Source organism: Mangifera indica, chromosome 4, assembly GCF_011075055.1.
Source record: "Mangifera indica cultivar Alphonso chromosome 4, CATAS_Mindica_2.1, whole genome shotgun sequence".
NCBI lineage: Eukaryota > Viridiplantae > Streptophyta > Magnoliopsida > Sapindales > Anacardiaceae > Mangifera > Mangifera indica.
In genome coordinates, this window is record NC_058140.1 from 106,525 (window position 1) to 133,746 (window position 27,222).

The 27,222-nt window shown below is 35.0% G+C and overlaps 5 protein-coding genes and 1 long non-coding RNA gene across 8 annotated transcripts; 5 read left to right on the top strand and 1 right to left on the bottom strand.

The window, feature by feature from the left end:
* The first annotated feature begins 69 nt into the window (after positions 1–69).
* LOC123212792 (phytochrome-associated serine/threonine-protein phosphatase) lies at positions 70–6,278 on the top strand. Of its 2 annotated transcripts, XM_044631987.1 has the most exons (11): positions 70–277; positions 1,138–1,284; positions 1,384–1,451; positions 1,785–1,842; positions 2,255–2,293; positions 2,597–2,707; positions 2,851–2,901; positions 4,518–4,661; positions 4,764–4,859; positions 4,946–5,017; positions 5,862–6,278. In XM_044631987.1, the coding sequence occupies exons 1-11, from the start codon at positions 197–199 to the stop codon at positions 5,943–5,945; spliced, it is 951 nt and encodes a 316-aa protein (XP_044487922.1). In that variant the 5' UTR covers positions 70–196; the 3' UTR covers positions 5,946–6,278. The 2 variants fall into 2 exon arrangements, with proteins under 2 accessions (XP_044487922.1, XP_044487923.1); XM_044631988.1 differs by lacking the exon at positions 2,255–2,293 and having other exon boundaries at positions 72–277.
* Positions 6,279–6,687: 409 nt separating this feature from the next.
* LOC123212794 lies at positions 6,688–7,457 on the top strand. Its single transcript, XR_006501616.1, has 2 exons — positions 6,688–6,800; positions 6,972–7,457. It is a non-coding gene; the product is annotated as an uncharacterized LOC123212794 (long non-coding RNA).
* A 3,116-nt stretch (positions 7,458–10,573) lies between these two features.
* LOC123214801 lies at positions 10,574–12,125 on the top strand. The gene has a single exon (XM_044634796.1). The coding sequence runs from the start codon at positions 10,647–10,649 to the stop codon at positions 11,919–11,921; it is 1,275 nt and encodes a 424-aa protein (XP_044490731.1). The 5' UTR covers positions 10,574–10,646; the 3' UTR covers positions 11,922–12,125.
* Positions 12,126–16,972: 4,847 nt separating this feature from the next.
* Positions 16,973–19,396, top strand: LOC123214097 (LRR receptor-like serine/threonine-protein kinase GSO1). Its single transcript, XM_044633820.1, has one exon. It carries the CDS (start codon positions 17,448–17,450, stop codon positions 19,251–19,253), a length of 1,806 nt encoding a protein of 601 aa, XP_044489755.1. The 5' UTR covers positions 16,973–17,447; the 3' UTR covers positions 19,254–19,396.
* A 303-nt stretch (positions 19,397–19,699) lies between these two features.
* On the bottom strand, positions 19,700–23,158 carry LOC123214099 (high mobility group B protein 7-like). 2 transcript variants are annotated; one of them, XM_044633823.1, is made up of 7 exons: positions 23,070–23,158; positions 20,972–21,104; positions 20,634–20,879; positions 20,489–20,546; positions 20,162–20,206; positions 19,991–20,080; positions 19,700–19,913 (listed from the first exon to the last, which is right to left on the bottom strand). In XM_044633823.1, exons 2-7 carry the CDS (start codon positions 21,094–21,096, stop codon positions 19,818–19,820), a joined length of 660 nt encoding a protein of 219 aa, XP_044489758.1. In that variant the 5' UTR covers positions 21,097–21,104; positions 23,070–23,158; the 3' UTR covers positions 19,700–19,817. The 2 variants fall into 2 exon arrangements, with proteins under 2 accessions (XP_044489758.1, XP_044489759.1); XM_044633824.1 differs by having other exon boundaries at positions 20,972–21,107; positions 23,070–23,156.
* Positions 23,159–23,292: 134 nt separating this feature from the next.
* LOC123214098 (zinc finger protein CONSTANS-LIKE 6-like) lies at positions 23,293–25,037 on the top strand. The gene is made up of 2 exons (XM_044633822.1): positions 23,293–24,478; positions 24,674–25,037. The coding sequence occupies exons 1-2, from the start codon at positions 23,369–23,371 to the stop codon at positions 24,932–24,934; spliced, it is 1,371 nt and encodes a 456-aa protein (XP_044489757.1). The 5' UTR covers positions 23,293–23,368; the 3' UTR covers positions 24,935–25,037.
* Positions 25,038–27,222: the final 2,185 nt, after the last annotated feature.

A 27,222-nucleotide genomic window follows, 5' to 3' on the forward strand; every position in this document is an offset into this window, starting at 1 on the left:
ATGACATGAATATAAAATTAAAAAATAATAGATCTGGTTTTCATCTTTATTTAAATATTTACTTTTAATTAAAATTAAAAAAAATTTAAATTCAAACGCACAAGGCTCGTGATTTGCGAAAATTTTTTCTCTCGTCCCTCTTTCTAAACCCTAATTTCTCTTTTTCATATTCGAGAAATCATTGTAAAAAACTTGAATGGATTTGGATCAATGGATATCCAAAGTTAAAGAGGGCCAGCATCTGTTGGAAGACGAGCTCCAGCTCCTCTGCGAATACGTACGTGTTTTGTTTCTTCGTTTTTATTCGCTTTACGAAATCAGGGTTTTATCACTGGCTTTCAAAATGATTGATTTGTTAGAAAATTTTATTTTCTTTCACTTGCCGATAGTATTTCTTAGTAATTTTACGTTTTCTGTATTTGACAGTTTATTTCTTGTGGTGATATTCATGGTTCGAGTGGGTAATTTTTGTTGTTTTACGTGAGGTGTGAATTGGCACCTAGGGCTATGCATTTTCAATTTGATTTTAGGATGGTGATACATTCGAAGGGTGCCTTAGTTTCGAATGTTGTTCTTATGTTTTATCGTAATATTGTGTTTGAGGCCTGCCAATTGTGTTTTTGTATGAAATGTTGATGAATTGGGACTTGGTAAATGTGGTGGGTAGTGAAGAGGTTTTCCCAATGAAGCAAATTTATATGGAATCTCTGTGGGAGCTGGAAAGTAGTGACTCTATCGATATATTTTTAGAGTTAATTACCCTGTAAGTACATTTGTTACTGAGTTAGTTTTGTGCCGGGAAGTTAAATAATTACTTGGACTTTGTCATGATTTTTTGATTGTTATATTATATCATATTGAATTCGTATGGAGAACTTTTTGTTTTTAGTTTACTGTGGCCTATACTAAAATTTGTGAATAATATCATTCTTATACACTTATGGTTGATGATAGACATTGTATTCTTTTTGGGTGAAAAAGCTGAGTTATTTGAATTATATGCATATCCTATACATGATGAAGCTGTCAACTCTTCAGATGAAATGTCCCACATATATGAGAAAAGTAGATCATATGTTTTCTAAATTTTGCTCAATTGATGTCATATTAATTTTTATTGTAAGTGCACTATTACAGGTTAAAGAAATCCTCATTGAGGAGTCAAATGTGCAGCCTGTCAATAGTCCAGTCACCGTATGTGGTGATATCCATGGCCAGTTTCATGATCTAATGAAACTTTTCCAGACAGGAGGTCATGTACCAGAGACTAATTACATATTCATGGTATTATTCTTTTAAAAAAATGTTGCTACATTGAATTGATCCTTTATCATATATTGTTTTTCATTGCTTGTGGTGTTGAATATTGTAATGTCTTGATAGGGGGATTTTGTTGATCGGGGTTACAATAGTCTTGAAGTCTTCACTATTCTTTTGCTTCTTAAAGCAAGGTATGTCTTTTACCATTTTTTTTTCCATCTTTTTACTTTATTTGCTTTCAATTGTGTGTATTCTTACATATTTTTTATAGTTTTTTTTTCTGGTTGAGGCCATAAGACCATGTGAGAATTTATTTTGAAGCTATGTCAGCCGGGTAGCTTGAAAATTTTGTATCAACTGTCATGTGGATTTCTTAAAGGCGTAATATTGATGCTTATGAGTTGTTGTGCCATTGCTTAGGCTGAAATTTTTCAAAATAAAGTTCCTTGTTCAAATTTATCCAGTTTTTATTCTGTTGAATAATCTGATAATGCTTCTGTTATTTGATTTGTTTGTGCTTGTAGATACCCAGCTAATATAACCCTTCTACGTGGAAATCATGAAAGCAGGCAATTAACTCAGGTACACTTGTCAAGTTTTCTATAGTTGTATGCTTTGTTTTTCATTAATATGATACTACGGATACAACTATAAGCATTGTGTCATGAAGAGCGCTAAGTTTCATAAAGCCTACACGTAATTGTGAGATCTTAAGATTGGTTTTCCTCAGTCATTTGTAGATCCATGCAAGTTTGGGTTTAATCTGTTAAACCTGCTGTAATCCAGCAGACTGGAAGTATAGAAGAGTGCCAAGAAAAATTTTTAAGCAAAACTATGCTTTAGGATCAATACATCTAGGAATTCTAAGCACTTGAAAAAGTGGGAATTTGATGGTGCTAGAAAAATAACTTCGATAATAGCATCTTTCAACTTGTTAACTTTGTATTTTGCAAAATCCTGTTGTTAGCTCTAAAGTCTTCTTTTTACCCTGCAGTGCAATCACATTTTGCTTGGAGTTGCTTCAACCGTGATAGTACTGTGTTATAAATGTTTTTTAATTTTTGATATTCTGAGAGGCTGTAATCTTAATTAATGTTTTGCTACATGTGGAAGAGCTCATCTGATGAATGAACATGTGGCTGGAATTCTTGTATTTTTCAAAATGGAATTTCTTCTTGTACTTCAGAATTGTCTCAGACATTTGAGGCTTAAAGTACAATAGTGAGAATTCTTGAGATTTCAGTCTCAAGCTTTCTTGGGTGTGGGAAGAGTGTATTAGAGTTGTTGTGATGTCTTTGTTTCATATTTTTTTAATGCATAATGTTTATGTTTCTAGGTTTATGGTTTTTATGATGAGTGCCAGAGGAAGTATGGAAATGCTAATGCGTGGCGATACTGTACAGATGTTTTTGACTATCTAACACTTTCAGCAATTATAGATGGGACTGTAAGACTCTCATTTTACCACTGGATCTGTTGTTTCCTTCTTTCAATTACATACATGTTTATATGCATATAACTGTTTATTTTTCTGCCTGGGAACATGAATACTCCTTGAATTAAATTAAGATCTAATTTTTGTTGTTTCAGGTGTTGTGTGTTCACGGTGGTCTTTCACCTGATATACGGACAATTGATCAGGTTTCTCCCTTTCCCTTTCTTAGTTTTTTAATGGACATCTATCTGTTTAAAAGAATCTCTACATTTATGCGCGTTATACTTATAATTTTTCTAATGGTCACCCAATATCTTCTGTGCTTGCAAGTTGGAACTAATGGAATCTTTGAATGAAAGTCTAGGATGATGTTTGAGGAAATTTTGTGAAATGCAAAACTTGTTCTGAGACTAGAGGCAATTAAGAAAATGATACAATAAGCTGGCGGCTAGTATTATTTATTTTTTTGTATTGATCTTATTAACAAAAGAAGGTAAATTTTGAAGAATAATGAGGGAATGATGCTTTGAAGATAAGATGTCATCTTCTTCTCAATCTAGCATGCATGTTTGTGGCTCTAAAAAAAAAAAAAAAGTTAAAATTTTGCTTTAGAGATATGATTCTGTTGGAGCTATAGAGAAGTTTTACACCCTAAGAGTTAAGTCCCTTCATCAATTACCATGTTCAAGCAATTGTTGGATCATGTCATAAATTTTTCATATGAACATGGATATGATTGAGGTGCAGTTCAACATGTGTTGCGTCAGAATTTTCAAATATTAAGTTAATTCTTGCTGAAATTAGTTCATTAGTATGTGGCTTCGAAGGGGAATTTGATAGATTTAGGGGTGGATTCGAGCTAAAATGACTCAAACTTGATTTCTAACTCGACTCATTTGAGATCGAAACAAGCAGCCATGTTTTGATCTCAAGTTCCAGCCCAAACTATGGGTATGTGACTCTGTCAAGATCGAGCTCAAAATTCCGCTCTTAATTCTCGTCGGATCTGAACCTGAAATTGAGCTTGAACCTCTACTTGAAATTTCTTCTTCTTTGGTTCTTTGTCAACCTATTCTTGCTTCTCTTTATATTTTACAAACAAAGCACTAATATGACATAAGAGAAAAAGATATTGATATTACTAAAATGTGTAGAGCCTCGGTATTGACATCAACATTCAAGGCTTCAGAGAACACTTCAGATTCAACAAACTCAGCTAAGGATGCATCTTTATCATCTGATTACGTCATGGATGACTGAACATAGATAGAGGAAACCAGAATCTGATTGAAGGATATTGGTGGCAGTGGTTGGAAAATATTTTTATACTATAGCAACAAGACCATGCAAGGCAACCTGAAGCATCACCCACCATATCGAGCTCAAGCTCATGTCCTTCAAAATTCATTGAGCTTGAGCTTAAGCATAGGCTCAAACTTTACTCCTCTTATACAGAGCCGAATTCAAGCAGGGCCAAGCTCTAGCTTGAATCAACACCTTATTGCTTCAGTTCAAATCATGAACTAACTAGTCATGAAATGTGGACTTATAACAAGCTTCCAGTATTCGCATTGAACAATCAGTTGGTCATGCATATTTGCATTCTTGTTGGTTAAGAGTTTGAGTTTGTTTCTAGAGTGCAAAAAGTCACGGCTTTGTATTTTATGGAGATAGAAACCCTATTCATCAAACAACAATGTTCTATAAAGTACGGACATCTCAATAGCGTATTGAATTAGGCATAATGAAACTTTTTCTCTGCTGTCTATGTTTAAGAGCACGGATGATCTTAAATCTTGCCATAATTTCAACCTCTTGGCAGATAAGGGTGATCGACCGAAATTGTGAAATTCCACATGAAGGGCCATTTTGTGATCTCATGTGGAGTGATCCCGAAGATATTGAAACATGGGCTGTGAGTCCACGAGGTGCAGGTTGGCTTTTTGGTTCCAGGGTCACATCTGAGGTAATTTCATTTTAGATCTCAACTTATAACAGGTGTTTTTTTTTTTTTTTTTTTTTGCTGCTGAAGTTCTGATATCTTTCTCTTTTGTATTTTCCCTTGCAGTTTAACCACATAAACAATCTTGATTTAGTTTGTCGAGCACACCAACTTGTACAAGAAGGTCTAAAGTACATGTTTCAAGATAAAGGCCTTGTGACAGTGAGTCTCTGAACCTTTTTGTGCTCATGTTTTTGCAAAAAAATATCAACGGTTTGATGAAATGGTTTGATTCTTGATTTCTGCAGGTATGGTCTGCACCTAATTACTGCTATCGCTGTGGGAATGTAGCTTCTATATTGAGCTTCAATGAGAATATGGTGAGATACATTACTAACTTCCCAGCTGATGTGTTACTGTTATGATATTGGAAAACCTAATAATTCACTGGTTTCTATCACTTATCATGTCTACAATGCTATGACAGCTAGGTGTAATATGTTGTTGAATCTGATTTATAGTTATCAGTTGGCCTCTTTGTTGCTTCCTTGGGAATTGTTATGGGATCACCTGGATACATTCGTTTGTGGTCCTTTTATTTGTTTTTTGTGGTTTACTCTTTTATTCAAGTCCTCCTTTTACTTCCCTTCTGCTGATAAATTACTTTTAGGGGGCGTTTGATTTGGGTAATGTTTTATTACCAAAATAGAAAGAATATCTTGAAGATAGAGTACTTAGAAAATTACTGGGTATAAATAATTACTATGTTTGATAAAATTTGATAGGTATAAATAATTATTGTGTTTGGTTAAAGGTAATAAAAGATTATTAGTAAATTATTTTACTTAAATGCCCTTGAATATAATTATTTTTAAATATTTTTTATATTATTTGTCATATTAATTAAAAATAAATTTATTTTTATCTTAAAAAATTAATAAATAACAATATAATTATAATAAACTCGAGTACTTCAGCAATCTTTAAATACTTAAGGTAAAGGTGGTAATCAGATTATCACCTATATTACCTACCATGTCAGCATTGGTAGTAGAAGATTACTGTAATATTTTATTACTGACAAACCAAACAAAAGAATAAAAGATAGATTACCAAAGTACTCTTAAAAAACTTCAACCAAACGCCCCCTTAGTGTCAACCGTCATTGCTTCTGAATATTTATGTTGGTCATATATTTAATTGTTTCCACTGTTATTTGTAAAGGAGCGAGAAGTGAAGTTTTTCACAGAAACAGAAGAGAACAACCAGATGAGGGGGCCAAGGACGGGAGTTCCATATTTCTTATGATTGCAAGGGAATTTATCTACTGCATTACTTGTAAAATTGTCAATACAAGTATTGTGATTGGTAGTAGACGACTTTGAATATGCTCTTTACCTGTTTGCAGGTGATCCTCATGGTTGCTTGGCTAGAATTCAATCTGGTCCAGGATTCTTTGGGAATTTGTAGGTTGTGTATTAGAGTTTATGTATGTTACTATTGGTTAGCTTCCATTTTCATTCCAACGTGGTGTTTCTGAATTATTGGTTGGGTATTTGTCAGCCTTCGTCAAGTTTTACTAAACAATTATTCAACAATCATTGTTTTCTTCATAGTAATTTCAATTTTTGTGTTGCTTTACTTTCTGCAAGATAAGATTTCTGGATTCCACTAGGCTCTTTTAAGTCCTTGTTTCTACAAACTGTTACTAAATTAGATATCGAATGCTCAAGTTCAAGAACTTGAAAATATCATTGTCAGATTATGTCTCTGACTATATGTGCCATTGTTCATGGGAAACGTTTATTGCATTTTTTACAGTATTTGTCAACTGCCCCTCTCTATATTTCATAAGACGTTTCTGTCATTTGATTCATCCATGCATTCTAAGTTTACCAGGTCTTCAATTCAAATGTCATTCCATGAGGTATCCACTGAAGGCTGCTGGTACTCAGGTTTTAAGGACAATTCAAAGTCTGGCAATGCCGGAGCTCTCTGAAAAATCCTGTAATCAAAACAGATCCAGAATATGTAAATGTCTACAGAATCCTGTAACCAGATTATAAAAAGATAAACACTATCATCAACTCACATTTCATGATTGTGCAGGGGACGGTTTATTAGCACCCTGCCTAAAACCTCTTTTGGAATTTTGTCACAAAGGTACTTGCTAGTCCCCCAAAGAGGTGGAATTCTGTACCAATATAGCTACGTTAAAACTCAACCCAAAACCTAGAAAAATACTCAAATTGGTACTCATTGAACGGATGTAGAATACCGTGAAAAAGGAGGTGTCATATGGAAGGACTCACAGGCCTTCTTACTTTCTTTCAGGAACTCATCAGCTGCCAGAATAGCAGCCACGGCCATCTCATTACTTTCTTCTGTTTGTCCCTCTTCAAGAATTTGACTATTAAGATAGTAAGCAGCAGCCTGAAATGTATTTTGTGTAAGTCAAGATCACAATCATTTAAATTTTATAAACAAAAACTGTACCTTGGCTTCAACATATTTCCATTCGACGAAAAGCTTATGTTTTTGTCCCCATCCATTTGCTAGTGGAAGGTGTTCTATGTTTTCTCGAGCCTGCAAAGTGTAGAGAATCCACATCTGAGAATTTTTGTATTCATAGAATGTGCGAATAAGAGCCTTTTAAGCATGTATAAATTTGTACCTGATTCCGGTATTTTGCCAGCTCGCATGCAAACCTCGGTTTCACTGCCAATGTGGCTTTGACACTATCAATTGCCATTCCAAGTTGACCATACAATCTACTTAGAAACTCATCTTACATTTAACCAATAGTTTGTTATTATTCTACATAGAATGTTCCTATGTATTTACATCTCTTCAATGTTTTGTTGATATGAGAATCTAAATTTCAAAATAATGGTATATATAGCTTCATTGATGTATTACCTGGCCCAATGCTTGTAAGCAGAAGGCTTGAAGCACACATTCTGCCAGGTCCAGAGGTAAGTGTTTCCTACAGAAAACAAAAGTTTAAGGAGACAACTTCACTGAAAAAATCTGAAGATTATTATGTAAGAATAACCTGGAAACTCTTTAAACTATTTAGTCAATGATTAACCAGAAAGCATCACATTACCTGAAATTGTAGAAGTTCTTCTGGGAACCTGAGTTCAGGAGGAATCTGAGGAAGAACTTGATGCACTGCTAAACCGTCATGATATATTTTGGTTTGATAGCCATCGCTGGATGTTTTATGAAAAAGCAAAGAATCGGCCTGGGATAGTAACATCATGCTCATCAAGTGCAAGACTGACAGGACCTCATACCAAGAATACGACATTCTTGTTTCCTACGAAAAACAAAATCCATAGAAATCAACAGTCTGAATCTTCAACTCAATTCTGGACGAACTAGTTAATCTCACCTCTGGATCATCCTCCTGATTTACCCAAGAGAATTGCAACTTATTTTGTAGCTGGTTTCCTTTTTCAACAAACCTCAATAAGACCGGCAGATAATCTTCAAGCACTTGTTGGAGATCAGCCAATGTAGATCTTCCTACAGGGTAAAAATCCAATCCAATCCAATTCATCATGTTAAAAGAGCTTAAAACAACTTGAAAAGTTAACCATGCCGAGTGGCTTTTCTGCTTGGTTTTACACACATGGGCGCTTCTTGGCCTGCCATGACAACTATCCTTGTTCTCAAAGCTGATAAATGTTCAACCAATGTCCTGGATAACCCATCACCAATCTGTTTAGAAAAATCAACAGGTTTCGGAATCCTGAACCCAGGAACAAACACTACAATCTCCCCAACATTTCTTGTGTTTCTTCTGCTTTCCCTTGAACTGCCATTTGAAGTTGACCTAAAGCACCCCATTTCCTCAAACCCGTCTGAGTTTTCAACCCACTCGGATTAAAAACACACAGAGGCTAGCAACAAGTTTCACGAGTCCCACGTTAGGAAACAGTTTTCAGTTAATGTGTTTTCGGCAAGCATCATATTTTGCTTTGCTTTGTGGCAAAACTTTGTTTCTGCATACACTGAACCAGATTAAAAGGAAGAAACAAACAAAGAAACATTCTAACGGTATGGGAAAAGAAAGATCCCATTCAAAGAGAACTCGATTATTATATGCAAGTAGGAAGTATAAAACCAAACAAAATGACATACTGTACGTTACAAACTCAACAACTTCCGAGTTAAAATATGAATAAATTAGGGTTGTGTTTGGTGCCAGCCATGCCAAGAAGGCTATGGAAAAACAAAATAAACGGTCATTCGAACCCAATTTCTTATTTTAATTTCATATATAGAGATGTTCAGGTTCATGCTCATGCTCGTTAAGAAAACAAAAGACTTCATGGCTGATTGAAATGTTATGAATAATTAAACATGAATATTGAATGAAGAAACTTGCTTTTTTTTTCGGCATGATAGTATATTGAAAACAAGGGGGATATGACGATTCATTTTAATTAAAAAAGGTTTTGTATCGATTTGTTTATTATTTAGAAGGATCTTTTTACCTTCATCGACTGGTGAATAGTAATATAAAAAAAAGAATCAATGGTAAGGATAGAGAGTACAGATATTAAGCAGCCGCAGTTTGTGTTAATGGGTCTTTTTTTTTTTTTTTAGGGGGAAAAGACACTCCACCACCCATAACGACGTCCAATGGGTCAGTCAGGTTGACAAGTGGATCAGCATGGCACGCATCATTTGGACACAATTCAGCCTTGTTAGAGCTTGCAATTTATGGATGGTATCAAGACTCGGGAAGGCCTGTAGCCAATACACAAACCTACTTATTTAAATTTAAAGGGAAAGCCCATAAAAGCGCGATCAACTATGTTATGAGTTATGTTATGTTATGTTATGTTTTGGGACTTAAAAATGTATGAACCGATAAGGTCTGTTAGGCCTGAAATGATAGACACTATGAATTTTAACATGACTAGTTGTTGATCCTAACCCAAAATTCTCTTAAATTAGAGTTGTGTATTAAATATTCAACTTAAACACAAACTTATTCGACGAATAGGTTGACACAATATAAGAATCCGAAAAGCATAAATAAGTATCCACTAGCATACTAAACAGTCCTCGACATTATTAGGAAGAAAACTTAAAGCATATATTATATTTAATCACTGTTTATCCAAATTAAATAAAGGTGAATGCTTTTAAAGAAAGCAAAGCAAAACACACTATGATTATGATATCAATATATAATAAAATTATAATAATTGTCTTGATAGAAGAAATTATAACTAATTTCAACAAAGTTTGGAAAGTTAAATTATTCACAGTGAAATGACTATTTGGTCTTATTGACAAAACTGAACCAACTTACTCTTTTCATATTTAAACTAAATTGGATGCACACGCAAACATCCAAAACAAGATATATTATTTACTGAATTCGCCTGGCATAAATTTGAATCCATATATTCATGGCAATCCAACAGAAGAATAAAGCGAAAATTATCCAAAATTTTATTTTAGGCTCAGAAACTTTGTTCATTTTCTCCACTCTCCCATCTCTTGAACGAGATCAATTAAAGATTCATAGATGAGACTCTATGTAATGCATAGCTTACATCAATTAATTCATCTTTCTTTAAGAGATGAAAAGATAGTGATTTACTGAACTTGATTATAAGAAAAATGATAAAGTAAAAATATAAACTTTATAAAAAAAAAAAAATTTTTTAAATTTTAAATTAAAAAATGAAAAAAATTATTAGTTTTTAAATTAAAAAAATAATTAATTTATATATTTTTAAATATTTTTATTAAATAGTAATGGTATTCTTTTAATAAAAATAATAAAATTTAACATAAATGTGAGTGGTTAAATTCTCGATAATTAATCGTGAGAAATTGAGTTTGGAGAATAGTCGATTGGCATTTACTTTAACCTTATCTTCTGATCAAAATCCATTACGTCTCTTCTTTATATTATTGAACCCCCTCAAGTCATTCTCCATCACCAGTTTCCTCGTTAACCATATCACGCTTTCTTCAGTCATGCCTTCTTCAGATTCTTCATCATCACCCCACTATCTTCAATCCCTTCTTTCTTCAGCTCGTCCTTTTCTTCGAGGTGAACTCGAATGCATTGACAAGAATTTACCTTCCCTTGTTGCTGTCTTGCGTTCTGTTGGTGCAGGTGAGTGTTGGCATAAGCATGGAAGTTTTCTTGACCATCTTGTTGATATTTATCGGATTTTAAAGATTTGGAAAGCGCCAGGCTGCGTTTGTCTATGTGGGCTTTTTCATTCTGCTTATTCTAACTCTTATGTGAATCTTGCCATATTTGATCCCAACACTGGTCGTGATGTTGTTCGTGGCCATGTTGGTGAAGCTGCAGAGCGATTGATTCACTTGTTTTGTATCGTACCGCGTCAGCCTTTGATTCATGATGATCTTTTGTTTAAGTATTCTGATGGAGAACTTGTTGAACATCTTAAATTGTCTGAAATTTCTTTGCGAAATGCTAAAGAGAAAGGCCTGTTCAACGGAGAGGAAGGTTGGAGGAAAAAGATCAATGCTTTATTGCCTGAAAATGGAATCACAGTGAAGCATATCAAAACTGGGGAAGATGTATTGGTTACAAGAAGAGTTGTGGCAACTTTTCTGATGATGACAATTGCAGATTTCAGTGACCAACTCTTTGGTTTTCAGGATTTCCTATTTGATAACTTTGATGGTCGGCTTGAATTTGTGGGGAATAGTTATTCTTCTTTGTGGCCTGGAGATGGGAAGCCTGGACTCTGGATGAATTCATCATCAAGAATGGGTGCTATATATAGTTTGATTGTCAGAGAGGAAGAGATTTTCATTGAAGAGAGGAAGAGGGCTGGTGGAGTTGAGGTTGATAAAGGTAGAGATGAGGACATAGAACTAGTGATACCACCAGTATTTGAGAATTGCACAAAAGTTTTGTGTGCAAATGAACAGATAGAGGGAAGAGACCTGTACTGGAAAGCTGTTTGTGATGGGAACACAAAGGGGTTGGACAAAGCTGAGGAGCTATTATTGAAGTGCATTGAGAAGAACCCATTTATTGGCGAGCCACATGTGGTATTGGGTCAGATTTATTTGTCTAAAGGAAGGTTTGAGGAAGCAGAGAAAGAGGCTGAGAAAGGGTTAACTCTGTTGTTGGAATGGGCAAGTCCTTGGGATAAAAGAATGTCCTGGGAAGGCTGGATTGCTTGGAATAGAGTTCTGTATATGAAGGCTAAAGAAAAGTCTTGGCCAGAGACTTCATGGGGCATTCTCAATTTGGGGCTCGTGAGGTAATTAAAACGTTGATTGGATTGATATGTTCTTCCAGCCGGCACTATTTTAATTTGCTAAACTATAAATAAAGTTTTCCCTGTAGTTGCGAAGCAGTCTCAGTGTGTACTTAATAATGTAAGGTGCAGCCTGTAGGCAGCACGAATCATGCGAGATGTAAGGTTTAAGATTTACATTATTAGGAATGAAAACATTCCTGTTTGTTAAGCTTGATCTGAAAGAATTTATTTTTTCTTTGCTGTCTGCCAAATTAGGAAAACAGTCATTGAACAATAATTTCATATAAATCTTTAAATTTTATTCTGATCCAATTCAACCTATCGATTTCATCAATTCATTCAATGAAACAAGCTATGCCATTTTCAGATTCTGATCCAATTCAGCCTTAGCTTGTCCTTTGCTTTGAGGGGAACTCAAATGTGTTGACAAGAAACTTCCTTTCCTCTTTGCGTTATTGCGTTCGGTTGGTGCTGGTGAGTGCTGGCACAAAAATGGAAACTTTCTTGAACATCTTAATATTTATCGTATTTTGAAGACAAAGGGACTGCCCGACCGTGTTTGTCTTTGTGGCTCTTTCATTCAGCTTATTCAAACTGTAAAATGTTAATTTTGTCATATTTGGTAGCAACACTGACGGTGACATTGTTTGTGGTCATGTTGGTGAGGCTGCAAAGCGGTTGATGCACTTACTTTGCTGTGTTCCGCGCCTTCCTTTGAATTGGGATAATATTTTGGACAAGTATTCTCTTGAAGAACTCGTTGAACTCCTTGAGAAAGGCTTGTTCGATTGAGAGGAAGCTTGAGGAAGTAAATATGCTTATTATCCATGTATTCAGGTTCACCAAAGATGGCATGGCATGGCTTCGTTTAGTCAGAAAAATCATTTGGAAGGGAACTTCATTAGAATTTGTGATAGAAAAGATGAGCGGGACAGTTATATCTGTTTGATTTATTTATGTAATATTGCAAAAAATTGTCTTTTACCCATAAGTAATAGGGTTAGAAGACAGTCCTCAAGCAATGTAGATGCTTATACATAACTAGCATGTCCTAGGCTTAGAAACCTATATGTTGCTGTAAATCTTTGACAACAACAGTCACCAGTTGGATTTACTCAAGCTTTGAGTGGAAATCATTAGAGCTTACTTTCCACAAGAAACAAGCACAAGGATCTGGTGATGGATTCTTAATTGCCATTTGTTCTCCAGAATTCAGAGGATAGCAAACGGTGAACGGGTTTTAAACATGTCTACATTTAGCAACTCGCAACAAGTTCAATGCTGTAATCAACCTTGAACATGCCAAGAGCAAGGAGTTGTACAAGAGAGCATGGAGGGCATGGCAAATCAAGCTCGGTTGCTGTAATGGCCAATTATCTCAAGTTTGATGTGTATGATCAGCAGCTAGCAAATGTAAAGTGTGACTTTGATCTCAGAAGATTGTTGCTGGCGACTGAGAAAATATCATTTCTTGTTACTGAAGATTGTTGCTGCTAAGAGAGGGAGAGTTGACCGGCTAAACTCCACTGATGGGGTTTGTTAGCCTCAGATTACTTGGGGATTTCTGGTGTACACAAACTCTAATTCTCAGAGATTGAAGGCTTAATGAATACTGCAAAATAACTCCAGCCAGCACAAGTTGCAGAAGAGTTGTAAGAGTGAAGATGCTGATGTCGCTCTTAAAAATATGAATGAGATGAGCAGGCAATTGTGGGCTTGGGTGAAAGCAAAAGATGCATGTGGATGAACTAGAAATGTTAGATAGCATGGAGAATATTGCTCTAGTGGCCCACTAATCATAATGCTTATGGGCTTATTATCTGTTGTACGGAATGGAAAATTTCAAGCCTCCAATGGCCTATGAATGATGACCAGGTCTTGACATTTATTTGGTTATAAATGTTTTTCAATCAACTATAACAAATGATGTAGCATAGACAATAATTTTGGGGAACACTGACATACTCACATAGCAATATTGGAGGTCCCAATCCTATCCAACCGCAACTTTTTAACAAGACAAGTAACATGATGTGGGTGAAAAAATTATACAATGGACTTGAAGCAAGCAATTACAGAGATGACCCACATAGACATGGCTGAGGAGGTGGAGGACGACAAGAAGTCCTGAAACCCTAGTAGCCATGTAAATCCATGTGTGTGGTCATCATTCTGAATATAATCAGAGCCCATCACAGTTTGTTTTCACTTTAAAGGCAGGCATGGTGCAGGCACAACTAGCGAGCTCTTTCATGTGAAGGCTTCTTGTCTGATAGTGTATACACTATACAGTACATCACATCCAGATTTCTTTGAGTTGTTAAACTCAACAGGAAAAAGTGCTTCTGTATCTAACATGCATGTGCTTCACTTGGCTTGAAGAACGTTAGCTAGGGAGATAACCTAACATAGTTCGAGTTGATTACAATTTATTTAATCAATTTTATCTTATCTTTGTCAAATGATATAAAATATCTATATGTATCAAACATCTTTCATAATCATCAATTTTAATTAACTTTCAATGAATTGTGTTATTGTTGGTTCCACACGGCAAGCAAAACCAAATAACACAGTGAACAGCTACCTAGGGCCAAATAAAAATGATGGAGGACCAGACTAGTATAATGTAGGACAATTTAGTTATGGTTTGAATGGTTGCTTCATTACATGAATATTGCTTTCTTTGATGAAAAATGATGGTGGGATATTTGGTATTTGTAATTCAGAATCTTGGGCAAGTTAAGTTAGGGTAATATCCATTGCAATAATAAAAGTATTCTGCAAATGGCCTGGGGCCATGATATGAAGGATTAACTTCTTAAAACTTGAACTCAACGACTCCAAAACCAAATGACAGTCAATATCCGTGGATTATTGCAAATGCATGTGGGCCGCTGAGATGCCTATGTCACTTTTCTACCGCAATCAACGCAGCCTAACAAGCACATTCATCTCCATTTGTCCTATAAATTTTCTGAAAAGAAAGAACAAAAACAAAACAAAACACCCATCAACCCCATTTCGGAAAGCAAATTTAATGTCCATGCTTACATACATATATACTTACATATAGACACACACAGTTCATATCCCACTCACAAATGCTGAAGCATTGACTTGAAAACTGTAAAACACTAGACAAAAAAGTGATTGCTAACATTAGAGTTTCTTAAATTGACAAAAGCTTCCAATTTGAAAATCTAGAAAAGTGATAGAATTAGGTGAAAAAGTTGCATGAGTTGTAAAGTAACAAGTACTGTTTATTGCCCTTTTGATGGTTGAGGGATTTCATCAGCTATTTAACCAATTTGATCTGATATGCTCACCCGTTATGTATTGTAAATTGTCGTTTAAAGGGGTGATTGATGTTCATGATAAAAAACAAGAGGGAGATGTTGAATCATAGCAAATGATAGTGAAATTATCTTTTTTTTTTTTTTTCCAAAATATTTCATTCCAGCTGGCAATGACCTCAAACATGAAGAAATAAATGATAAGGATTTAGATTTTCTTCGCCAATTGTTTAGAAACGGCAGAATAAATGGACCCATCCCATTACTGCTTCCATTCCCAGCAGCACCTTCACCACAAAGTGGTTGATTGTTCCCTTGATCATGTATGTGATTAGACACCCAATAAGACAATAATTCAATTAATTTGTCATTAACTATTCATTATTGAGCTTAATTGTCAAGAAATGAAATCTCTTTATTCCTGAAGAAATCGGATAATGAGGTAACATCCTGGTTGGATTATCATACATAACTCCATGTGTCTGGTCCACTTAGCATGCGGAGTACAAATACCTTTTTGCTTAGTAGTATTTTTACCCTATATGTGATGTTCATATACATATATCTTTCATAATTTATATCAATAAAATTATATATACAAATAATATCATAATTTTATACGCAAACAATGATATATTATTATATAATTATGTATTATTTTTTTAATTTAAAACTATCAAATTATATAATAATATTTTATTTTATATATATATATATATATATAACCACATTCAATTTGTATATTGGTTTGCATAAGAAGGACAAATTGAACAAAGTTGGGATACTCTTAAATTTAAAACTTGGACAACCGAAGTCAATAATACGAATCACATGTAAAACAGAAATATCAATTAAAGTGAATTCAAAAAATTTAAATCCAAAATCGACCGTATAAAAAACAAGAAAAAATAACAACAGAGTCAAAATTCAACAATAATTTAATTGATTGACAAATTTTTCAACAACTCCGATTAATTACTTTCATACTGTAAAAGATTTGTCTAGAAAAATGTGCAACTCTACAATTTTCAATCTTTCTATTCTTTAACCGCACTTTGATTATTATAAAACTTAGAAACATAAAATACAATTTTCTCCTCCATATTTTGATTAAAGAAGTAGAAATTGAATCTTAATTTCCAAATTAACAGGGTAATTATATGGTGGAGTTCTGAGAGGTTCAAATCAATCTTAACCACTCCTTTTCTTTATAGTTTGTCACCATCTTCTTTAACATTTTCATGATTACCTTATGTCAACTTTGTGTCACGATTTCAAAAACCAGACATAACGGTCACAATTTCTAACTGTTGAAGAAGGAGGTGGTAAATTTAATTTCATGGCAAGTGAATTTGATGGCCCTTCTTTCCTTTTCCTTCAAAATCAACATTAAACTCACTTTGTAAAGGAATAATCTCATCCCTAAATCTCTTATAAAATCAATCTTTTTGTAATGTAATATTTCAATCCCTAAATCTCTTATTCCTATATGAGTTAGACATTTTCAAAATAGGATTATTTGGAATACGATGAAACTCAATTGTGGATGAGACAATTGTTAAGAGGATGTAAGATGAGCTAATGGGGCTGGTCTATTTAGATAATTGGTTGAATTGTGAAGGCCATCAATTTGCAAAATAATGAACCCACATGGAGTGTTTGATCGCCGGAGCTTCACTATCAACATTAATGCTACACACACGTACGGTATAAAACAAAAGAGTTGAAACCCAGAAACTGAACTAATATTCATACTAATTCATCCCCAAAAGTAAAACTCAGCTTGTTTAGATTGATTTGTTTTCGAAAAGCTTTTCGTTTTTGATAGAATTTGAAATCTACTGCGCTCCAACGTTCAAAAGTAATTAGGACTCCCTCGTGATCCATCAAACGGTCACAAATTTCCATGTGAATGTCTTTAATCTCATTTCAACAGTCTCTTTGTAAAGTTCTTTTTCTTTGGTTACTATAAATATGTGACTAAATTCTTCAGGTTCTTGCGCAAGTTTGAATTTTTTTTTTTCTGTTTTTCCTTATGTCTTTTTCATCATTATACCTTCCTGTCTACGGGAAGAAATAGAATAAACAAACAAACACAATGTTTGCTTTACAACTAGTTTTCCTACTTTATTGTTTGTGATAGAATATATTTTTCATTCTGTCAAAGTTTTTTTTTTTTTTAAAAAAATATATTGGAAGAAATTCTCTGATCTGATCATTGCCCACTTCTCAAAATGCAGATTCTGATATGGGTTTGTAAGGTTTTGTTGATTTGTGGTATGTTTTCAGTGTACTCATCGCTAGCTGAGGAGGGTTCCCAGTCTCAATCAGCAACTCATCCACTTTGCTTTGAAGAAGATAGAGTTGCTCTTCTGGGGTTTAAAGCCAAAATCTTGAAGGATACTACTGATATTCTTTCTTCCTGGGTGGGAAGAGACTGCTGTGGAGGAGACTGGGAGGGTGTTGAGTGTAATCCAGCAACAGGGAGAGTTGTTTCTTTGGTTTTGCAGAGACCTGACAAGGAGAATGGCATGTACATGAAGGGTACTTTGTCACCTTCTCTTGCTAATTTACATTTCTTGGAGGCGATGGTCATTACTGGCATGAAGCATATTGCTGGTCCAATTCCTGAAAGCTTCTCAAATTTAAGCCACCTTACACAGTTGATCCTAGAAGACAATTCTCTTCAAGGGAACATTCCTCCAGGTTTAGCTCATTTGTCTTTACTCCAAACTCTCTCATTGAGTGGTAACCATTTGGGGGGGAACATTCCTCCAGCCCTTGGGAATTTGAGAAACCTTGTCATGGTAAATTTAGCTAGAAATTCTCTGACAGGTCCAATTCCTCCCACTTTTAAAAACTTTGTTGGTTTGCAGTCTCTTGACCTCAGTGCCAATCTACTTTCTGGGTTTATTCCAGATAGTTTTGGAATTTCCCAAAACCTGACTAATATTGACCTTTCCAATAATCTTTTATCAGGCAAATTCCCCATTTCCATTTGCAGCTTGCCCAAACTACAAGACTTGTCATTGAGTCAGAACCAGCTCACAGGACCAATTCCAGACCAGATTGGAAGCCTAAAATCCCTTACCAGTCTTCAACTGAGTTCCAATAAATTTATAGGTCACATTCCAATATCCATTTCTAGATTACAGAACCTTTGGAACCTTAATTTGTCCAGAAATGGGCTCACAGATCCTTTACCAATTATTCCAGGCAGAGGTATTCCTTCTTTGCTGTCAATAGACCTGTCTTATAACAATCTGAGTTTAGGTACAATTCCGAATTGGATCAAAGACAGGCCGCTTTCAGATGTCAGTCTTGCTGGCTGTAAGCTAATAGGAGCCCTCCCCAACTTCACAAGACCAGACTCTTTAAGCTCCATCGACCTGTCAGATAATCTATTTGTAGATGGGATTTCAAGGTTCTTCACAAATATGCATAGTTTGCAGAGAGTCAAACTCTCAAACAACCAATTGAAGTTTAATCTTGCAGAGATGAGATTGCCAGAGGGGGTAACTTCCATTGATCTTCACTCAAATCAGATTTCGGGGTCTCTTTCCAGCATCATAAACAACAGGACAAGCAGCTTTTTGGAGGTTTTAAATGTAGCAGGCAATCAAATTTCTGGTGGGATACCAGAATTCACTGAAGGGTTGAATTTGAAAGTGCTCAACATAGGAAGCAACAGGCTTACAGGCCACATTCCCAGTTCAATATCAAACCTTATTGAACTTGAAATGCTTGATATTCAGAGGAACCATTTAACAGGCACAATCCCTACAAGCTTAGGGCTTTTATCCAACCTTCAATGGCTCGATATATCAGTAAATGCAATTGCAGGGAAAATCCCGGAGAGCTTGTTGGAGATAAAAGATCTCAGACATGCAAATTTCAGGGCAAACAGACTATGTGGAGAGATCCCTCAAGGGAGACCATACAATATCTTCCCTGCAGGGGCTTATGCCCATAATTTGTGTTTATGTGGCAACCCTCTGCCACCTTGTAGGGGAAAGAATCAAGCAAAGATGGGCCAGTAAAAAGCTGACTCTGGTAAAAATATATGTGCTCATGCCATGTGAGCAAGAAGGAATAGGTTTCGATTACTGCAACAGTTTATAGTTGATTTTTTCTCTTTAAATTTCCAGTTCAACTTCATCAATAAATTTTATTATTGCAGAAATCATTGATTCAAATCTCTACTTATTACAATGGGGCATGCATATACATCATAGGATACAAAATCATTTGGCAAAGTAACCCATCTCAAGAACGGAGACAGGAACCATGTTGGCCCATAACCAATCATCAATCCAGTTACCATATTCAAATAGATCTATTTGAAACAATCAATTGTGATGAATGCAACAATACATTATTAGAATTCAGCAAATCACAGAGATGATGCTTGAAGACTAATTCAGCCATACATGATTACCATTTGGTGAATTGCAGAATGATGCTTGAAGGTAAAGAGACTATGAAATTTTGACCAAATCACAAAAATCCCACTGAAATCATTCATTTAGGGAGATTCAGAATTTACAATGCCCCCGAACAGGGCCTCAATTATATTCCTGGAAACATCATATCCTACTTACTATCTAATAATCATCTAACACTTCTTCCTCTTCTTGCCTTTCCTTCTCTGCAATCTCCCCTTTCTCCTCAGCATCTTCTTTCTCTGAACCTCCTTCCTCCTGAATAATCACAAACAAGATTTTTCAGCACAAATCCTGCATGTCCACACAAAAAAAGATAATAATGCAAGTCTTACGTCTTCATTTTCAGCATCATTATTACTCTCCAAGGCTTTCCCATACTCTGCCTTAAGCTCAGCAGCCTTGTCAATATATGGCTTCTTCTCCTAAAACAAATGACAATAACAAAATTAAAACTCAAAACACTATTGCTTACAAAATGAAATATGAAAAATTGAAAGACTTACTTCTTCACTCATATTCTTCCACTTCTCACCACCCTCTTTTGCAACCTACATTTCACCAAACAAAATTAAACACAATAATTTAATCACAATTCTCATAAATAGCATACAATAATTGAAGAGTGACATCTTAACTTTGAAAATTTATTAGTTAAATAAATGAAAAATATAAATATAACTCTTAAAATTCAACATTAACCCTGCAAGGTTTACTATTCCATCACTAATCCCTACATATTATACTTTTATTTGACCTTAACACTCCTAAGTTATATTTCTTGTTTCGAACCCGACTCAGAACCACCAAATCAAAATACATAACACACCAACCTCTTTCCCACCCTTCGAACCAGGATTTGCTTCCTTGTAGTCTTTCCTAAAATCATCCCTGAAAATTAACGATCAAGAAAACATTGTTAATCTAAAGCAAAAACTCAATGTCATTTTTCTAGAGAGAGATAGAGAGACTAATTACATGAAGAGGAAGAAAGCAGTGGGAGGGCGCTTGGGCTTGTTCGAATTATCTTTGGTAGCTTTTCTGAGCCTCTTTGGCTTTGGTTCGGTTGAAGCTGAAGCAGGCTTCTTCCTTTCCAAAGATTTCTTCTTAACTTCACTGGGCTTTTCCACAACCTGAGCCTCCAAATTCATCTTTATTTTGGCATCCAGACTGCAACTATGCATGCTAATTAACGCTACCGGAACATTCTTGTTACACTCTTCACTGCAATATTTTAACAAATCCAAACTCACCCATTAATGAAACCCTAAAGCTTCAAACCCCAAAAAACCCAGAAACAAAAATCAAAGAATTACCATCTGGCGAAAGCGCTGCCATCTTTGGCACGAACAAGAGTTGAAGAAGCGGTTGAAGATGCTGATTCGGCCTCCACTCTCTTTCGAGGCTTCGGAGCGTTTGATTTCGACGACCTACCTGCCATTTCTTATTCTTCTTCCAGAAAAAAAAAAACCAAATAAGGTTAATTATAAAGCTGAGAGCAAATGAGGAATGGATTTATGCAGAATTAATAGAACTGCAGAGAGGGAAAATTAAATTTGGGTTTACAAAAATTTTGGCGCAATGGCTTCTTCAAAGCCCGCGCTATTTGTTTACGGTTTTACCGGGGTTGCGGATCGATGACTTGGCACAATGTTTCACCTTTGGATTTTATTTGACGGTTGAAATTCAAAATCTTATTTTTTGAAGTACAGCAACTTATTGGGCCGTCATTCTTTGAGCTTAAAAAGAGCTTGGGCTGAAAAGTGCGGCCCAGATACAAACAGTGCCCGTTGTGTTAAAGTAATCCCAATCTAAGAATGAAGCCCAAGACGAAGAAGAAACAACGGTTGGAGAAAGTAGAAAAAAACATTAGCAAGCTGAACTTTAGTGCAATGATGTTGACAATGTGCTAATCTCAAGTGAAAATGACAAACGAAGGTTTATCTTTAGTTCAATAAGTTTGAGCTGAACAGTGATTCAAACACGAGCCGGTTCGTATTGCCTCCAACCCTAATATTACCTTTTGTATGTACACATCATATAGACTTGTAATATTTTCAAATTTACTTTAAAACTATGGCAATTTGATAGAAATTGAGAAAATGAATGCAAATATTATGAAATTTTGTTGAAAAAGCATACAAATACAAATGTGTTACATGTGCTAACTAGGTCTATAAACTAGTATGTATAAAATGATGTCTAAATTGATGTATCATGTATCAATATTATTTATTAAACATTGTATGAGTAGAAAGAGTCATTGTGAGAGGGTGAAATTTTAGTTTGATTTTTAAGGCAGCCAGCCATTAGCCATTGGCCATTGGATTCATGGATGAGGTCTCCACATCATTACTTTATCCGTAATATATATACTTGATAATATATGGATGTCCTTAATCTCTATCTTTTAACTAGTAAAACAAATCCAATTAATGCATTTCTGTTTTAATTTTCTCAAGCAGGCCTTTGCTTTGCTCGATGTTGATTGATTATTATCCATCTTTTCAAAATATTTTACTCCATAATTAACGCATGGCATTTAAGAAATTTGAGTAAACCCAAAACTACTATTATTACTATTTCACCTCAAATTGTGAGACTTTGACACTTTCCCATTTTAAATGAAATCCAATGGTGTAAAGGTTACTTTATATTAATTTTGAGAACAATAAAATACTAATTGTCTTACAAATAAGAACCAAACATATCATATACTATACTATCAAAATGATTGTTCTTTATTTCTATATATTATTATTATTATTATTATTATTTAGATTTGAATTTAAAATGTAATTGATTATAACATAATAAATGCTTATTCAAGAGAAAAGGAAGGAAGCAGAATAGAATCAAATGAAAGAGATATAGAAAATATAGGATAAGCAGCTGCCAATGTTTAGACATTAATTATTTGTATTTATTTTATCTTCTGCCGCCGCAGCAATGGATATTATGATTAATTATTTGATCTCAAGGCCACTAATATAGCTAGCCTATATTGTTCAACTTTTCAAATTGTGTATATTAATGATGAGATTTCTCAAACACGCATCATATATAATTAATGTCACTCAATTCTTGTACTGAATTTCAGTCATTGATAAACCCTAAAATAACATTGTTTACCTGGAGATTAAGAATCAAAATCTCTGGGGAGATATTTTTCACTTGTGCAAGATTTATATATGGGATAATTCACCATACTGAAATATACATGTTATATATTGCATTACAGAGAATTCAACAACGTTAGAAGGAGATAGGATCATTGGGACCGCAAGCATAGAGCCTGAAATTTTGACAACTATCATGGAAATTCAAAGATAAACCAACAAAACAATCTCATTCAGAATTTCAATTTGCTGTAATTAATTTCAAAGAATGGGATCAAATTGAACTTATACTCACCGTTACCACTGTAAGGCCCCACGAGAAATCCCTTAGAATAGAGCTTCCACCAATCAAAACTCAAACCTTTGGATCATATTCAGAAACTCAGCCAATTGCATTCCAGATAAGGCCACCATGGTCCCCTTCTTCCCTGAAAACCCAAAAGTGCACTCCAGGCCCACACTCGACCTGCAAAAAGCGTTGCTTGTGGGTCACCATCCCTTTTTCCTATACAAATTATACTACAGATGAGTGAAATTTAGTGCAAATTTTAGCAGCCCTTTTTGGTTTTGAATCCAATTTCCGACTAAAAGTCCATGATTTCTAGTAATAAGAACGTCGCCAATGTCCTTGGTGGAAAAACGGCTCGAGCTTGTGATAGTTGTGTGAAGAAACGAGCTCGGTGGTATTGTGTTGCTGATGATGCATTTCTTTGCCAAGCGTGTGATTCTTCTGTTCACTCGGCAAACCCTCTTGCACGCAGACATGAAAGAGTTCTATTGAAAACTGCCTCGATTAAGTCTTCGAGTGTTGGTGGAAGAGGAGGTGCTGTTTCGGAGAATCCAGTGCCTTCATGGCACCGAGGCTTCACCAGGAAGGCGAGGACGCCTCGACATGGGAAGTCATCAAAACCTGATCATCATCATCATCAACTGATAAGAAACCCCCTTCCTTTTGTCCCGGAAGTTGGTGGCGATGAGATATCTCAAGAGATCAATGAAGAAGAACAGCTCCTTTATCGGGTTCCGATATTTGATCCCTTTGCAGCTGAGCTATGTACGTCTACTAACTCAAACAACGAAGCAGAAAAAAAGAGCGAGGTTGGTGATGATGTAAAACGAAGGGAATCGAAAGTAACTGTAGGAGGTTATGGAAATTTAAACATGGGAGATGTGGATAGTTCCCATGGGTTTCTTCCATCTGATACGGAGCTTGCTGAGTTTGCGGCTGATGTGGAGAATTTGCTGGGAAGGGGATTTCAGAACGAGTCGTTTTCCATGGAAGAGTTGGGATTGATGGATTACAAAGAGAAAGATATTAAGGAGCGTTGCTTGGGGAATAGTGGGAAAGTGAAGGTTGAAGAGGAAGAGAAAGTGGGTGTTAATAATAACGAGTGTAGAGTCGAGAATGAAATTATCGACATGGAAAGAGAACCTTTTGAGTTGAATTTCGATTATGATGAAGATTCTCCTTCTGCAACATGTACTGGAGAGAAAAATGAGAAGATTGTTAAAAAAGAGTTTGCAATGGAGACAAGTGGAGGAATCCGCGAAGAAGAAGATGGTTCAAAGATGAAGAAGAAGAGAAAGATATTATTGAGCTTGAATTATGAAGCTGTGATTACTGCTTGGGCAAGCCAAGGCTCTCCGTGGACCAGCGGCAGCCGGCCGGAATTTGACCCTGATGAATGTTGGCCTGACTGCATGGTACGTTTATTTTTCATTATTTTTAATTCTATTTTTATGCATACAATCATTGTATCATATTCAGCCATCTCTAGAAAATCAATTATTGAAATTCTACCTAACAGGGAAATTGATTCTTCGTACGCTCTATTATTGATTCTTGCTTATTGGCTAGTACTTGTAAATATAATGTTATGAATGTGTATGTTTGTGCAGGGTGGTTGTGGGTCTGAAATCCAACACAGTACTTATGTGGATATGGCCGGATTTGGGACACATCCGGCCATGGCAGACGGCGGAAGAGAGGCGAGAGTGTTGAGATACCGAGAGAAACGTCGAACACGGTTGTTTTCTAAGAAAATACGGTACGAAGTTCGGAAATTGAATGCAGAGAAGAGGCCTAGAATGAAAGGGAGGTTCGTGAAGAGGGCATCATTTGCAGGAGGACCTCAATCTTTTCCTTTGTTTAAAAAGTAATTAATGTTAAAAAAATTAACAGCTAGGGTTGCCTAGCTGTGAACCCCTTGCTTAGTATCCAATAAGATGAATGAAAGCTGAGATGTATATATTATCATGCTAATTAGAATTGTATTAACATATATTTACACGTAATCTAGCCCTTAATTTCACTCAAACTTCATTTGATAGAAATTGCAAATAGGTGTGAATTTGATCCAAACTAAATTTGAGATTAGCGCTAGTTTAAATTGAAAGTATAATATGCAACTCTAATTTGAACTTGAGTTCATTTAAACTAAAATTGGTATATAGTAGAATCAAAAGGCCCCTAATGGGGTTAACAATATCATAGGATGAACAATATCATCAACAAGATAAAAGAATATCGTTGGATAAATAAGTAAATTGATTTGAAATAAAACTATAAAACTAGAGTTTCAACTCAAAATCAACTATTTCAAATGAAGTTATAAATTTGATTTGAGCTAACTTGAATCTCATCCACCTCTATTTGCAATTTATCAAATATGAAGGCTTGAAAGCTTGGGATAGTGTTTTTTTTTTTTTTTCTTGGTAAGCAAATATTTACAATTTACACAATACATAAGTCCAAAGGCAAAACAAGGCCAAAAGACTATTTTCCACCCAAGTTTTGATACGTTTCCAAAATCATACCTATAGTGTTTGAAAAATTCAAAGTCTCACTCATAGGTTAATTGTAGTTAAATTTTTTTGTTAGAGACATAAGTAAAATCGTTATTTTATTAATAATATTAAAAAATATATAAAATTCATTATATTTGACCCTTAAATTTTAAAAACTAACAACTTCATCTCTACCTAAAGTTTTCTAACCTTGAAAAGTTACATTTTCCTCACAAACCTAGGGTTTCATTCTTTACCCCTCGGCCAACATCTCCAATGTCGATGACTTCCCCTCTTCACCTTAAATCGTTGTCGACTTTGTCTCTTCACCTCTCCTATTGAATCTGCTTGTCAAGGGCACTAGATTTCATCAAATCTGGACATGTCGACAGTGCTAGATTTCATCAAATCTAGACCATTGATGGCACCAGACTTCATCAAATATGGATGTGTCGACAACTCTAGACAATCGTCTAGATGACAATAAGTCTAAACAAACCATCTGAATGCATTGTCATTTAGACAATGATTCATTTGGATTTGATGAAATTTTGTTCCCTCTAAGAGTGGATCTGATTAGAGAGGTGAAGAGACAGAGTTAGCAATAGTTTATGATAGAGAAGGAAGGTCGTCGGTATCAGAAATGGTGGCTAGAGGGGTAAAGAAACAAACCCTAGGTTTGGAGGGGGGAATATGGTTTTTCAAAGTTCGAAAATTTTAGACAAAAGTAAAGTTGTTAGTTTTTAAAAGTAAAATGATAATTTTACCACTGATTCTAATAGAAAAATCTAATGACAATTGATCTAGTAGTGAAACTTTGAGTTTTTGAAAATCCGTGAGTGTGATTTTAAAAAGGTATTAAAACTTGGGTGGAATATAATCCTTTGGCTGCAAAACAACTTAAACTCATCCTCATGAAAAGAGTATAGCAAAAGCTTGAGATAGTTGTTGAAAATGGTAAGCGACTTGCCTCCACTCCTAGGTTGAGTGACATCCCTTTGCACCCAATAAAGGGAATGCTAGAATTTTACTACATACCATTTGTAATATGGATTTGGACAATGGTGTTGACAAGACAAGTTAACCATTCAGAAGCAAACACTTAGATGTAATAAACACTCAGGAAGACTCAATCTACATACAAGTCATCGACATTAAGATTATACAACAATGACAACAATATCTACGAAATTTCCAGAAAAAATCCTCAATTCAGATATGCGTATCTTATAGAAAAATTACTATTGATGTTAGACATATTTCCAAGAATTTAATCCATCAAATGAATTATCTTACGAAATTTCTTTTCAGCATTTCCACAAATTCTCTTTGCTTTAGGCTTTTACTTTTTTCTTCTTTACATAGCTTCTTTTCTTTTTTTTATTTTATGCCGTAATTTCATTGCTTTCACTAACTCTCGACTTTTATTTTTTGGCAAGATTAATGCAATACTATTAACAATTGTTTCTAATAATATGGGTAGATTTGACTCAAGCTTGAATAAAAGATAACTTGAGATCAACTTAAATTTGGAATATTGAGTTTGAATTTAAACTTGAACTAATTCAAATGGGGAATAGTGATATTGGAAAAGATAATAGTTCTAAGAAGAAGAAGAAGAAGAATGGCAAGAGAAAAAGCAAGAAAAATGATGGTTAGAG